The sequence below is a fragment of the Oncorhynchus nerka genome, linkage group LG10 (genome assembly GCF_034236695.1).
Source record: "Oncorhynchus nerka isolate Pitt River linkage group LG10, Oner_Uvic_2.0, whole genome shotgun sequence".
NCBI classification, from domain to species: Eukaryota; Metazoa; Chordata; class Actinopteri; order Salmoniformes; family Salmonidae; genus Oncorhynchus; species Oncorhynchus nerka.
In genome coordinates this window covers 27,170,671-27,185,614 of record NC_088405.1, presented here as the reverse complement: position 1 = coordinate 27,185,614, position 14,944 = coordinate 27,170,671, and the positions used below count along the sequence as shown (strand labels likewise).

Below are 14,944 nucleotides of genomic sequence, written 5' to 3'. Positions count from 1 at the left end.
AACGACATGAAAGTTTGAACACATTTTCTTTTTGTGATGCCTATGGTCCTGGCAAAACTATGAGAAACATGTCAACCCTCATGACATTTCAGAATTATTTTTAAATATGCAAATTCAATTATTCAACAAGTGACATACTCTCACAGAAATTTGAGGTGAAACAAATGTCCTGGTAGTGTGGATTTTCCCTTTGAAATTATGCATGACCGACAAGCAATAATCTATAATCTAATTACAAAAGGGACATAAACCCCTGTTTCAATCTAATGACACCATAGATGTTTTATAAATTGACTTAATTACCAGCTGTTGTCATGCTACGATTGTTGTATCACAAGTTGATCATGCTTGTCGGTCATAGCAAGCAAATGTATGTTAATAATCAATTAATGGTCTGTCAACTCCACCTAAAGATTTGGATGGATCACGAATTGATCAATTAAAATTTGGGATAGGACACTTAAGCTCCTGTATTGTAAGGACGTTCAATAGACATACAAAGACACTTCTCCTTTTGAATCACTTCTTTATTACAATTTTACAGAAGGTTAAAGTGTTATACTTCAAGTAAATAACATCAATCTAAATGTGATGTTTGTTGGATATGGACAGAACTGTAGTTGAATGCTCCATCATTGATGTTGATAGTGATGCTGTATGTCTGCTTGATGTTGTCTTCTCGCTTCTTTTGTGAATAATGGTCTCAGTTGTTTATTTATGGGGCATCCATTTCTTCAATATCTAGGGAAATCAAAGCGTTAACTTCAGAAGTCTACTTTATGTTGTATATCTATATTATACTGATGTGTCAGACATGAGCAACATTGTCTCCCTACATTTATAGGTATCACTTCGCTAAATTCAGGGAAGATTTCCATTTGTCAGCCATTACTCTTATCTAAACATTTATTTTAGATACTTTGGAATATTGTTTGCAACATATTTTACCAGGAGAAAATGTAGCATCTTCAGATGAAACATAAATAATTGGCCATTAGGAATACAATGAATACATTATCTAACCTAATAAATTAATATGACTACTTACTACATCATATGGTCTCAGTCTCTCTGAGACATGTGCACTTGTCTCCTCAGGAAGAGCCACTACACCTCCTGTGTCCATCATCTGGATAGCAATATGTAGGAGGAATTTGTAATGCTATTACCCATATACCCTTTATGCAACACCCTTACAGAGTTGAATTAATATACAAGGCCTCTTGAACTAATATTACACACAAACTATCCCTATAAATGCCACATTTAAATGTTCACAGGTTTTCAAGACACAGTAATTTCCTTAAAGGACAATTACATGTACAGTATGCACATGTAGACATAGCTGTAACAGTAGTTACAGGTAGAGGTAAATAGTACTTGCCTTGATGGTGGCCTCCAGCTCCCCAACACTTCTCTTCCCTCCAGGTAGCCAGCCATACGACCAGTGCTGAGAGAGCGTGACCTGCGCTACCAACGCCAACACCACAACCTGCACGACCGTTCTGTTGCTAAGATCCATGGGAGCTGGAAAGAAAGCTAGTCAAATACCAGCTAAATGTGATCGTCAAAAATAATGTATTTTTACATCAAGCAGAAGTTTGCGATCATCTTGCAATGATTACCTATTGAATATGCACATTGTACAGTATATATGAACTACCCACAAATGCACATTAGTTAACAATTTTAAATATACTTATATGAATCACATACTTTCTCCGTTCTGTGTATTCCTTCCTACACTGTGGTGGGAATATCATGAGTCCCTTTTATAGGGGTCGTTAGACATGGACCAGTCTGTGTCATCAGGATTAGAATCCCTTCTCCACAGGTGTGACACACTAAGTGCCTAATGGACACTAAATGTCACTAATGGCACCTGCTTAGTGCATAAGCTTCAAACTGCATTTGATGGAAACAAACATATTTATAATGTGTTAAGAGGTGAAGTCAGTGAGCACTACCGTTCAACAGTTTGAGGTCACTTAGAAATGTCCTTGTTTTTGAAAGAAAAGCAACATTTTTGTCCATTAAAATAACATCAAATTGGATCAGAAATACAGTGTAGACATTGTTAATGTTGTAAATTACTATTGTAGCTGGAAACGGCAAGTAGTGTACATATTCTAAAATATGTCATGTTTGTAAATGAAACAATATCTGCTGGTCAACAAAAAAGTGACTTTGATACCCATGTTTTGTATCTTTTACAAATATTCAGAAATTAATGGCAAATTTGTTTATTTTCAATGCATTTATTGCGGACAGATTTTACAAATGAAATTTTAACTTCATACAGACTTATGACAAGAGATATACAGGAACAAGATGCTTGAGCGCTACATTATGGCTCAATTTCATACTCTGTACACAAGACTGATTCTAAATGTTCTGTAAGAAGACATAATCCTTACACTTGTATCTTTACCTAACAGGCTATGAATCCATAAATGTACCTTTGGCATGAAGGATAGCCCTGTGGAGTGCCTTAACACTTAATAACTGGGTAACCAGGTCATTTGAATTTAAATTCTATTTATTTATGATCATTGCTAAAATATAGATTTCACAGTAAACTACAGCACGATGAAATTCAATAAAATATCTTCCTGAAACTTCCATAAATCAATTACTATTATCAATAACCCAGTTATTTAGTGGTATGAGAGCACTGTGGCTATAAATACTTACCAAGCGGAAAATTGCTGCCTGGCTCTAAATGACACTTTTCTAATTGAGAACTCTATACATTCAATACACATTTTGGGGGGTATATGAGCATTATAATCATTTGCTTTAATCCCAATCATGTTCTATACACTATAAGGATATCATGAAAATCAACTCATTTCATTGAAATCTTCTTCCTTTTTAGGTTAGTCTTGAGAAACATTAAACAATCCGCTGCCTTAGCTATGTATATTGAAGTTGAAGTCACTTGGGGACAATTTGAACTTGATGAGAACATTTTTCTAATCTTTGTATGGCACTGTTTCATTCAAACATGCAAATGCTGAAATGGAAGGTCCAACATAGTTTAAAAAAAAAGTTGTACAAAAGTTATTACAACCGTGTACATATGAACAGCCATTTGTTAGTGAGGTCAGATCAAAATTGCTGTTTGAAACAGATGGCAATTCAAAGTTGTCCAAATGGATTGTTTTCCATTGGATACTCAATAGACTGTTATGATGAAACAGACAACATACACACCAAAAACTGAATGTTCATTTGTTAAGTCACTTGTCACAAACTCTCATGACAGGTTGTGTATTTTTTACAACAGCAGGAGTTCTACAGTATGTGCCATGTCTACAGTACAGACCACAGGCAACGAAAGGCAATCTCATGGTCATTTTTTCAACATAGACTATCAGTAAAACTCAAAATGTACATAGAATTCTACATTATATAAATAGAAAAAGATTATATGCATAACTTAATTAATACACACAGTATGTACATAATAACATACTTTTCAGTATTGTCTTGAGTCCGAGAACCTATTCAATTAAACCCTTCACGCCGGTTTTGGTCTTACGTTTTCAATTCAAAACATTTGACATACAAATGCTGAGGAGACAAAGCTAGTTGAAATGTCCGTGACTAAATAGAGATAATAATCCATTTTCATTTGGGCTCTTTTTAACAAACAGACAGATAAGCAAACATATACAGGTAACTGCCAAAATAAAGGAAACACCAACATAAAGTGTCTTAATAGGGTGTTGGGCACCACGAACCAGAACAGCTTCAATGCACCTTGCCATAGATTCTACAAGTGTCTGGAACGACACCATTCTTCCACAAGAAATTCCATAATTTGGCGTTTTGTTGATGGTGGTGGAAAACGCTGTATCAGGTGCCGCTCTAGAATCTCACATAAGTTCAATTGGGTTGAGATCTGGTGACTGAGACGGCCATAGCATTAGGCTTACATTGTTTTTATGCTCATCAAACCATTCAGTGACCACTCATGCCCTGTGGATGGGGGCATTGTCATCCTATCGTGGGCATAGCCATGGTAGCCAAAACAATGGATGAATATACATGACCCTAAACATGATGGGATGTGAATTGCTTAATTAACTCAGTAACCACACATGTGTGGATGCACCTGCTTTCAATATACTTTGTATCCCTCATTTCCTTATTTTGGCAGTTACCTGTATAATAAAATATGGTACAATATGTTTAAGTATTGTGGGTAAGTGCAAAGTGTAAAAAGAGCTTGAAAGAGCTTAGAAAAGAAGGTTCTGACAAAATTGCATATGCTACGTGGAAATATACATGGGTATATAGCAGATATTGTCATTTAAAATTGGCATAGTCTGAGAAAATGTCAACAAAATCTTGAACCACTCTGTAGCAGAAGTCATATTGTTCCTGAAACGACAAAAATAACGAACAACATGACCATAAATCACTTACAATACAGTTGGAAAACCAATATTTGAATAAAGCATCATTGTCAATCTTTCGAAGATAATTTTAATGTATTTCACCTCTCTCTCATGCATTGAATCTCTATGACTAAATGGTCTCCTACCATGAAAAACAATGCGTTTATACTATAATATATAATACCTACCACAGTCTGAACCATGTGTGGTCTCTTCATGCGTAAGCTCTTGACAGTCTGAAACACGTCCAGTAGGCCCTCTGCTTTCACCCGCTCCAGAATGTTACTCAGGGCGATGAATGTACCGGTCCGACCCGCACCAGCACTGAGAAATAAACCCAGGACAGAACCATCAGCATCTACAGCTACACTTGCTCTAAAACCCAGTAACTACCATTAGAGGACCTTTAATATGTGCTTAGAACTGAACGTGAGTCAAGGGAGTATACTACATTCCGTACACTGTCAGGGGTCTACCAGTTCGCCATCATGCCGATTGCACTTCATTGAGAGCCAAAGAAATGCACCGATTTTACAACATATGTCTTTACAGTGCTGGATTTCCTTAGTGCTCAACAACACAGGTAAGTTGTCTAGTTGGTGGTTGATAGGAGAGATCTCTAACAGTAGAGTTGATGGATCTATAGATTCCTAGTCTCCCATTCCCCTAGTCATAGGGCTATACTGTGAACCCTACAGCTTACCCCAGTCTTTCCCATTTATATTGAAAAGAATTTGCTGGAGAAAAGGTGACCTTCGACTAATAGTACTAATAACACTAACACTAACGCGTCTGGTAGCTCTCTCAGCCTCTTTGGATTGAGTCAGTTCTTACAATGCCGGCGAGAGAGGTAGAGGAGAGAGGGGGGTTGTAATGGGCAAGCCCCCATTCCCAGCGGAGGAGAAAAAGCTTTAAAAAGCCCCTCTTTAGACAGGCCCCGATGAATGAATATGAGAGAGAGTGAAGACACCATTTCCTGTCGTTAGCTCATTCTATCAGATTAATCAAAGCAGGAGTCGTAGGAGATTTCACTTTGAGAGGTTTTAATTGACTGTGAATCAGTGGATTGGATCAATCCCAGTGGGCCGTGCTGCATTAGAAGTACTTCACCTGGAGCTATGTACGTTCTGATCATAGCTTTCACAGCAAAGTCTTTATAAAGAGTTGGGCTATAAAACAGAGTCTACAAAGGCTAAATGTACTGTATAATGTATTGAAACCTATATTACAGAGTGCCAAAAATGTAAAAAGTAATCTATATTCTTTGAAACATAATTTTGTGTTTGGTATGATCCTAATATTTTATGTCAGAAAAAAAGGTCAGTTGAAAGAGTAATGGGAGTGTTTTGCGGCTCCCAGATTTGGTTTGTGTTAACAGTACCCGTTCCTTACCTGCAGTGTACTATAATAGGGTGGTTTCCAGACTGTTGTTGCTGTCTCTGCACTGAAGCAATGATGTCGATCATTCCCTTTCCCTCTGTCGGTATTCCGATCTCAGGCCAGCCGTGGAAATGAAAGTGCCTGACGTGCCGTGACTGCTTTTCCTGGTGATTGGAAACATGTGTTTCATCATTACATACATTAGTATACCTGATAATGAAAAATAAACATAACATGAACTTGACATGCTCAAGATAAGACACAAATTGAGATAGCAGAAAGCCATTGATTAGAGGACCAAACCCAGTCATCCACAAGGACAAAAATGACTTGACATTGACATCACAAATAATACATTTAAAATGCACATCAGGTAGCTTGTTTATGTGAAGGAAACTCACTGGTCCATATCTGATCACCATGTCCTTCAGAGTGAAAGTGTCACATAGTGCATCCCCCTTCAGCTCCAAAGTGTAGTCTCCAAATGTCACAGTGCCCTCTGCTGGCCAGTACTGGAAACACTTGTCCTGGGGAAAGTGACAGATTGAGGAAAGGCAGGTGTGTCAAACATGTGGCCCACGGGTGGGAAAAACGACTTCAATCTACATTTAAATGACAAATAACACATCAAAACTGTGTAGAAATGATAATGGTTTAAAAGAAAAGGTAATGATAATGGACCTACATTTATACAGTCTCTCTGTTCCTCTATACCAGGGCTGGTGTTAATTCGAACTTGAAGGCAACACAGACATTTTTTATCCCAATATCAAATCATTTCTGGTTAAGAATTAAGTGCCTTAGTGTGATTGTTTTCAATTAAAATGGTCAAAAGAACCAAAAATAGCATCTTAACAAAGAGCAATTTCTCAAGCAAGAATTTTGTTGGGACTGTCTGGGAGTGGTCTGAGTGGGGAGGGGAAAACTGGAAACTAGCTGTTTTTTTATTTGATTTTGATTTAGATTTATTTTAGTCCCCATTTGGACTAATCTTCCAAGAGTCCTTAAACATTAAAATACAATTTATAATACAAACACATTTTCACATATAACACACTATTACAAACATACATAATATACTAACATAATGACCCAATAAATACTCAATCTAAAAAATATTGATTCTTCATTTACTATAGTCCCACAACTGTTATTGGCAGAGAGGTTTGGAATTCTCTTTCTTATTGGTCTATTAACTAACTTACCGCCTGGTGATGTCACCAGGAAGGCCAAAACTCCATCTCACCAAAACAGACAGAAATTTCAGGTGGTCTTTTCAAACAGCTCTTACACTAAAAGGGTAGTATCATCATGTTCATAATTTCAAAGTATTATTCCAACCTCAGTGTGGAAATATGCATTGAGTGTGCAAAACATTAAGAATACCTGCTCTTTCCATGACATAGACTGAATAGATTAATCCAAATGAAAGCTATAATCCCTTATTGATGTCACAGTAATTTGGTGGCAACTCTGCTGCCGGTATAATGCTATTATCACTTGTTGATGTCACTTGTTAAATACACTTCAATCAGTGTAGTTAAAAAAAAAAAACTTTATTTAACTAGGCAAGTCAGTTAAAGAACAAATTATTATTTACAATGACAGCCTACCATGGCCAAATCCTAAACTGGACAGAGCCGGTTGTGATACAGCCTGGAATCGAACCAGGGTCTGTAGTGACGCCTCTTGCATAGATATAGATAGAGTGCCTTAGACCTCTGCGCCACTCGGGAGCCAAGAAGTGTGTCAAGAACTGCAAAAGTGCTGGGTTTTTCGCACTCAACAGTTTCCCATGTGTATCAAGAATGGTTCACCACCCAAAGGACATCCGGCCAACTTGGCACAACTGTGGGAAGTATTGCAGTCAACATGGATCAGCATCCCTGTGGAACGCTTTCGACACCTTGTAGAGTTCATGCCCTAAAGAACTGAAGCTATTCTGAGGGCAAAAGGGGTGAACAATTGGCCCAGCGTCATCCGGGTTTGGCCGGGGTAGGCTGGGATTGTAAATAAGAATTTGTTCTTACCTGACTTGCCTAGTTAAAGGTTACATTTTAAAAACAACTAGCGACAACCGCAGCACAATCAATAGGAGGTGAACAGTGGCTGGTGCTGAAAATATAGCTATCTTGTTACGCAAGTGTTGCACACCAACAGACGGAGAAAACCTACACCAGTTGAGCAATTCATTTCAACAATTATCTTCATTTTAATTTGACTTTACAAATAACAAGAGGGTTTAATTGGAGTCTATTTCTTTGGAGCCTAGACCTATATAATATAACAACTGGCTGAGGTAGACTATGAGGCTTACCAGTCTAATAGAAGTAGGATTTTTTTATTAGGCCTACTTACAATTGCAACTGATCAAAAATGTAGCATTCTACATAAAACAATAATTTAAAGAAAAAAAGTCTGCACGTTCAAACAAAAAAAATGTAACTAATAATGAAAAGAGCGCATTTGTAAATCCCAAACTCTAAAAGTAATTGGAAAGGTAGATACAAATTATTTGTGACATTGTGGTTACAATAAAGAATTAAAACAAGATATAAACACTAATTACAGTAGTGATGGACAACTGGAGGCATTTTGAAAACAGGTTTTCAAACACTTGTAGTACTGTAGCCCATCATGCAAATGTTTCCTATTAGAAAGACAACATACTTTTTTTAGCCCGTCTACTGTAGTGAAAATCCCTCAACTTGCAATGTATTTGATGCATAAGTACTCCAAAGTGTTACATTTCTAACTCAAAACAGCAGTACAGTATTTCTTCATCAACATCTTTATGCTTTCGTTAATAAAATAACGAGAAAAAAGACATTCAAATGTGGATGTTTATTTCAACTCCATTTTAGTCGCACTTCCACCCATCTCCACGACCACAGGTAAAACCTTGCTGAGATGGTCAATGTATTTGTTGCATTGTTGTATCGACAAATGTAAAAGTCTATACTGTACAGTATTTCTTAATCAGAATCTTTATGCTTTTGTTAATAAAATAATGATAAAAATACTCTTTCAAAATGCTGATGTTTATTTAGTTATGGATCCATAACGAATTACTATGGGAATAAATATCACTGAATTACAGAAATATTGGAACAACGTTGTCTAATAAAGGTAAACAAATGGTTGCTGACTGGAAAATAGTCTTTCAAACACAGTCACGTTGTACAGTGCCATTATGGATATTTGCAGGGCTATATTTTGGCCTTTATAAATATCTGAGAATATCTAACGGATAATGCCCCTTTGATATTTTTTATATATATATATTTTTCTTGTTATTTAAAAAAATGTTTTTATTGAATATTCAAAACTTGCAATATACTTGCAGTGAAGCCGCACAACAACTACATCATACCAGTCATCCAACAACTACACCATACCAGTCATCCAACAACTACACCATACCAGTCATCCAACAACTACATCATACCAGTCATCCAACAACTACACCATACCAGTCATCCAACAACTACACCATACCAGTCATCCAACAACTACACCATACCAGTCATCCAACAACTACATCACACCAGTCATCCAACAACTACATCATACCAGTCATCCAACAACTACACCATACCAGTCATCCAACAACTACATCACACCAGTCATCCAACAACTACACCATACCAGTCATCCAACAACTACACCATACCAGTCATCCAACAACTACATCATACCAGTCATCCAACAACTACACCATACCAGTCATCCAACAACTACATCACACCAGTCATCCAACAACTACACCATACCAGTCATCCAACAACTACACCATACCAGTCATCCAACAACTACATCATACCAGTCATCCAACAACTACACCATACCAGTCATCCAACAACTACACCACACCAGTCATCCAACAACTACATCATACCAGTCATCCAACAACTACACCACACCAGTCATCCAACAACTACATCATACCAGTCATCCAACAACTACACCACACCAGTCATCCAACAACTACATCATACCAGTCATCCAACAACTACACCACACCAGTCATCCAACAACTACATCATACCAGTCATCCAACAACTACATCATACCAGTCATCCAACAACTACACCATACCAGTCATCCAACAACTACATCATACCAGTCATCCAACAACTACATCATACCAGTCATCCAACAACTACACCATACCAGTCATCCAACAACTACATCATACCAGTCATCCAACAACTACATCATACCAGTCATCCAACAACTACACCATACCAGTCATCCAACAACTACACCACACCAGTCATCCAACAACTACATCATACCAGTCATCCAACAACTACACCACACCAGTCATCCAACAGACTCCCATTCAGAGCGACACACAGAAGCCTCCAGGGTCAACGCCCTGCTCAAGGGCACTTCGACAGATCTCCCACAAGGCCAAAAAAAACAGGGACGCGAGCCCTCCAAGAACCCCCCACAGTCCCCCATAGCTGTCCCTCAACCACCCGAGAAGCCTCCCACAGTCACCCCCAAGAAAAAAATTGTAAAAATTAAAATAATAAAAAATAATAATGAAAACGTTAGTTAATTTCATTCCCCACCCCCAAGAACCCCCCCAATGCACCAACAAGCAAGAAAATGAACTCATGAGAAAAAATAAAAAGACTACAGTAAAAACAGAAACAACAATGCAAAAAAAGGACATCAAGGACAACTAAAATCATAACAGCAAGGCCAACTGTAAACGTTTGAGTGCATGTCTGGCACTATTTACATATGTGCGTGTCCGTGTATGTGTGTATTTGAATGAGAGTGTATATGCATGTGTACAAACACCTGCACAGCATCAGCCTCAGGCAAACTGGCATTAGCTGTAAAAACACTGCCCCTCAGTGTCATTCAAACATACTTTTTATTATGTTTTATTTTGACTTTATTTGTTATACTTTATTTTGACCATCATTCTATATCTTTGACAACCATGTCTCCAATTCCACATCCTAACCCCTCTTAGATATTAATTAAGAGTCCTCCAATCCTCTAAATGTAATTATTGGCGGAGAGTCACGTCATTGAAAAAAATGTTTGTAGATATACTGTGGGCCTACCATAGGCGAAATAAGTCTCACCAGTGTTGAGTAATGTGCTGTTAAAAGTGGTGTAGGTCTTATTTATTTAAAGAACATATTGAAGTTAGAAGCAGTAGGATTTGAAGCAAAAGCCTACAACTATTTTAGCAGCATTTCGCGCTGCTCTGAGGCAAGCATGGGGACTGGTCTTGATAAATCAATGAGATTTTAATTTTCACTTCATCTCTGTTTGGGTATTGGTTAGACTAGAATTAGAAAATTTGGGCGCAGAAATGATATGCTCTTAGTGTAACCTTTATTTAACTAGGCAAGTCAGATAAGAACAAATTCTTATTTACAAGGACAGCCTACTCCTTCCTCCCAGTCGGGGCATTGAACCCTGGTTTCCAGCGTGCCCTGCCTGCACGACACAGGGATTCTTTAGCTAAATATCTCAGTACTGCCGATCGTCACGTTGTACAATTTTCCTTTCCATCCTAACAGAAACTCAGAGAGTTTTTCGTTTATCTTGGAATATAAACACCATAATAATAATCAAATTAATTAAGCAAGTACCAGTCAAAAGTTTGGACACACCTACTCATTCCACTATTTTTCTTTATTTCTTCTATTTTCTACATTGTAGAATAATAGTGAAGACATTCCAACTATGAAATAATACATATGGAATAATTTAAGAACAAATTCTTATTTACAAGGACAGCCTACTCCTTCCTCCCCGTCGGGGAATTGAACCCCAGTCTCCCGCATGCCCGTATTCTCTAGTACAGACATGGCCTGCTCTCCCTTATTTAAGGAATTAGGCACTTTCCCATGTTTACTACAGTATGTATTGTAGGCTACGGTTACTTGTCAGACTGCACAGTAGCCTAATAAACAAATGCAGGTGACTTATATCTTCAAAATGCTTTAAATGCTTTATTATCCAAATGTAAAAGCATATACTGCACAGTACTGTATTTCTTCATCAGCATCTTTATGCTTTCGTTAAATAATAAATAATGATACAAATATTATTTCAAAATGCAGATGTGGATTTAGTTATGGATCCATAATGAATTACTATGGGAATAAATAACACTGATTTACAGAAATATTGGAACAAAGTTGTCTAATGAAGGCAAACAATTTAGAATCCTTCAAACCTCTTATGCTGTAGCTTACTCCTGACCGTCATGTTGTACAGCACCATATTTTCGTAAAAAAAAAATTTCTCGGAAAGAAACACCATAATATTAATCAAATTAATTAAGACACATTTCTTAAAATCAATCCCATATACTATTTTATAACAAAAAGGTTTAAAAATCTCCGGTAATGCCAATATGGAAGACTATAAAATGCTCCTCAAAGATGCCCTCTAGTGGTCAAACTAGCACTAACTTGCATTTTCCCGAAAAAATGGCTGACAATTAAATAATGTGCCACAGAATGCTGCAGCAGCCTGCAAGGTGTGCTGCAGTATGACACAACTTTTAAAGGAGGAACCACTGTAAGACCGAATCAAGGTGGTCGGTCACATATGAGTGCATTCGAAAAGCATTTTTACATTCATCAAAATAGCTGAACTACTGTCTGCGCTAGTACAATGTTTTATGTGCCATATTTCTGTCAATATCTGATGGATTTAAAAACATTCAAAAGTTTGGAGTATCTTCATCCATTGTCCAACTGTTGCATTTATTAGAATTGTATTTTCAACCTATGAACAATTTTGATGACTGCTACTAAAGTAAAACACAGCTTTTAATGATTATGTTGCAGTTAACTCTTGCCACAGTGGGGTCTGTACCTGTTCCCTCTCCTTGAGTTCAGTGAGCATGACGATAGAGTGACACCTGTACTCCCACACCATCCTCCAAAAATCCTCCACCGTGTGAGACTGGGGACCCTGGGTAGCGATGAAGTAGTCCTTCTGTCTGTATCCCTGGAAAATAACAGACTGTTTAGCGCATCTTATACTTACATAAAGGGCTCTGGAGAAAGTTAGGCCATAGGTGTTCAAATGTGCTCAGTAAATACTTACATCAATAAATGATGCATTGATGTAGTCCGTGAACTCTTGGCCCCTTTTCATTGATAATATAACCCGGTTGAAGTCATCTGTGTTCAAGCAAATAACTTAACAACTTACTTTATTTCCAACAATAGTTTAATTACTTGTGTCATTTGTGTCATTTAACTACAGTAAATTCATTCCAAAAGTAAAACTACTTCAGAGAGGTAACTTGGTCTAAAATGTATAATATTTGATACAACACTAAGAGTTTGATGGTGGTAGGGTTGTGACGTATTACTGAAAATTTAAGAGTGTTAGGGTATTCCTTACATGGAATAATCTGAAGCACACGGTTCTTCTTCATGTTTGCAGGAAGGTTTCCAGTCCTCATGTTCTCCTTCATTATGCGTACATTGGTCAGTTTCTGAGGAGAGGATATGGGGTGAAATTAGGACTACTTGAGAGAGATGGCTTCCGTCATTTAAATGTGACTAGAACTGGGAGACAACTTAAAAAAAGGTGAGAAAATTGTGTGACTGGGACTTACCCTGAACTCTTCCTCTAGGCCCAGCTTGTCAAGGGGTGTTCTGGTGTTGTGGAGTTTCTGCAGGTGGCCTTCCAGAGAGGACACATCCAGCTCTGTGTCCCCATACATATAATACTCCAGCAGAGCGTGGTAGATGAACGAGTACTGCATCTGAACGGGAGACAGAGAGAGAGATAGGGTACATGAGGCGTCTTTGCTGGTTTGTTCTGCATTAACACATTGAACTGTCAGGGAACACTTACATCGGTCTGGACGAGCTGAGAACGCTGCTCCCGTATTCTGGTCACAAACCCAAAGACATCCAGCCTCTTCTCTACATGCATCATGTCAATCATGCCGTCTATGACGATGAACGTCCCAGTCCTACCTACCCCAGCACTAGGGAAAGACAAGGGACAGGAGAGAAGAGTGACCCTTACATTGTCATAGACCTCCGAGGAACGTCTGATGATTCAATTCAAAGCAAATGCACTGTACTTCTGTGGCTGAGTTTTCCACAGGAATGTTGATTGTGGTATGGCATAAAAATGCTACATTGAAACATGTCCACAAGCGATATTCTCAATTGCTACGTCTACCAGCAATATTCTAAATGGCTACATGTCTACAAGCCAACAAGATCCATAGTGATTTAAGGACCAGTGACACAGACAGCAGTCAGGGATGCCAGCTTAGGGTGTTGGAGACCAATCAATGAGGCCCATTCAGAAAGCAAAGCCCCAATACCAACACCTGTTTCAACAGTTGTTCCTGCACGTCTCTGACTTCAGTGGTGTGGTGGTTTCATATTACATGACATGTGCTTTGACATTCCAGCCATACCAATACAAAATAAAGGGAAGCGGGTTGGCATACTTTTTTAGACACCACGATAGGTCAATTTGACACTATGATTGTGTTAAGTTATACATGTCATAAGGAACTAAATGAACTACTATAGCCTTCATTGAGTACAGCATGTAGATGAGATTTCCCAGTTAGAATCCCTAGTCTCCTCCCCTGGTTCAGTACCTGCAGTGCACTACGATGGGTCCTGCATAGGACGGGTTGACTGTCTTCACCTTCTTGAGGAACTTGAGCATGCCGATAGGGGAGAAGGGCACCCCAAAGTCTGGCCAGCTGGTGAAGTGGAGCTGGGTGACTAAGCGGGGGGCCCTTGGGCCATCATTCCCCTGCTGTTTACAACAACAGGAAAACACATCAATCGTTTAGAAAAATATACTGTAAATGTCACAGGGTTTCTCACATCGTGTATTTCAAAGTGAGGGATCCTGTGCAGGGTTGTCATGTAGGCACATACAATGATACTTACATATTGTACACAGAACTTGCGGATGGTGTAGTCCACCAGTACAGTAAAGTCCTCCACTGACACCCTCACACTCCCATACATCCAACAGCCCTGGTCTGGCCAGTACTGGTAACACTTGTCCTGAAGAGAGGAAAAATGGACATTCAGCAAAGCAAGAAAAAATACAAACTATAGTTCACCAATATGAATGGCAGAGACTTTTATGGGAATTCATATTACTGACTAGTAACT

General features: G+C 38.3%; 2 protein-coding genes across 3 annotated transcripts in view; both read right to left on the bottom strand.

Annotated features, from left to right (window-relative positions):
* Positions 1-523: 523 nt before the first annotated feature.
* gnrh3 (gonadotropin-releasing hormone 3) lies at positions 524-1,731 on the bottom strand. The gene is made up of 4 exons (XM_029669342.2): positions 1,717-1,731; positions 1,385-1,527; positions 1,049-1,129; positions 524-741 (listed from the first exon to the last, which is right to left on the bottom strand). Exons 2-4 carry the CDS (start codon positions 1,520-1,522, stop codon positions 712-714), a joined length of 249 nt encoding a protein of 82 aa, XP_029525202.1. The 5' UTR covers positions 1,523-1,527; positions 1,717-1,731; the 3' UTR covers positions 524-711.
* Positions 1,732-2,227: 496 nt separating this feature from the next.
* LOC115135080 (receptor-type tyrosine-protein phosphatase epsilon) overlaps positions 2,228-14,944 on the bottom strand; it is a 47,617-nt gene continuing 34,900 nt past the window's right edge. For both annotated transcript variants that reach the window (XM_029669340.2, XM_029669341.2), the window contains 11 exons: positions 14,714-14,833; positions 14,413-14,576; positions 13,644-13,779; positions 13,402-13,551; positions 13,185-13,278; positions 12,882-12,958; positions 12,648-12,782; positions 6,188-6,313; positions 5,799-5,950; positions 4,595-4,730; positions 2,228-4,389 (listed from right to left, as the gene is read on the bottom strand). In XM_029669340.2, the coding sequence (XP_029525200.2) occupies positions 4,315-4,389; positions 4,595-4,730; positions 5,799-5,950; positions 6,188-6,313; positions 12,648-12,782; positions 12,882-12,958; positions 13,185-13,278; positions 13,402-13,551; positions 13,644-13,779; positions 14,413-14,576; positions 14,714-14,833 (1,365 nt within the window). In that variant the 3' untranslated portion in view covers positions 2,228-4,314. The remainder of the gene's footprint in view (positions 4,390-4,594; positions 4,731-5,798; positions 5,951-6,187; positions 6,314-12,647; positions 12,783-12,881; positions 12,959-13,184; positions 13,279-13,401; positions 13,552-13,643; positions 13,780-14,412; positions 14,577-14,713; positions 14,834-14,944) is intronic.

Excerpts from the sequence above, each read along its gene's own strand:
- gnrh3 (XM_029669342.2), bottom strand. The coding sequence starts at position 1,522 with ATGGATCTTAGCAACAGAACGGTCGTGCAGGTTGTGGTGTTGGCGTTG. Across the intron at positions 1,130-1,384 it reads AGCTGGAGGCCACCATCAAG|ATGATGGACACAGGAGGTGT; the intron begins GCAAGTACTATT and ends ATTGCTATCCAG. Across the intron at positions 742-1,048 it reads GACTGAGACCATATGATGTA|ATATTGAAGAAATGGATGCC; the intron begins GTAAGTAGTCAT and ends TGATTTCCCTAG.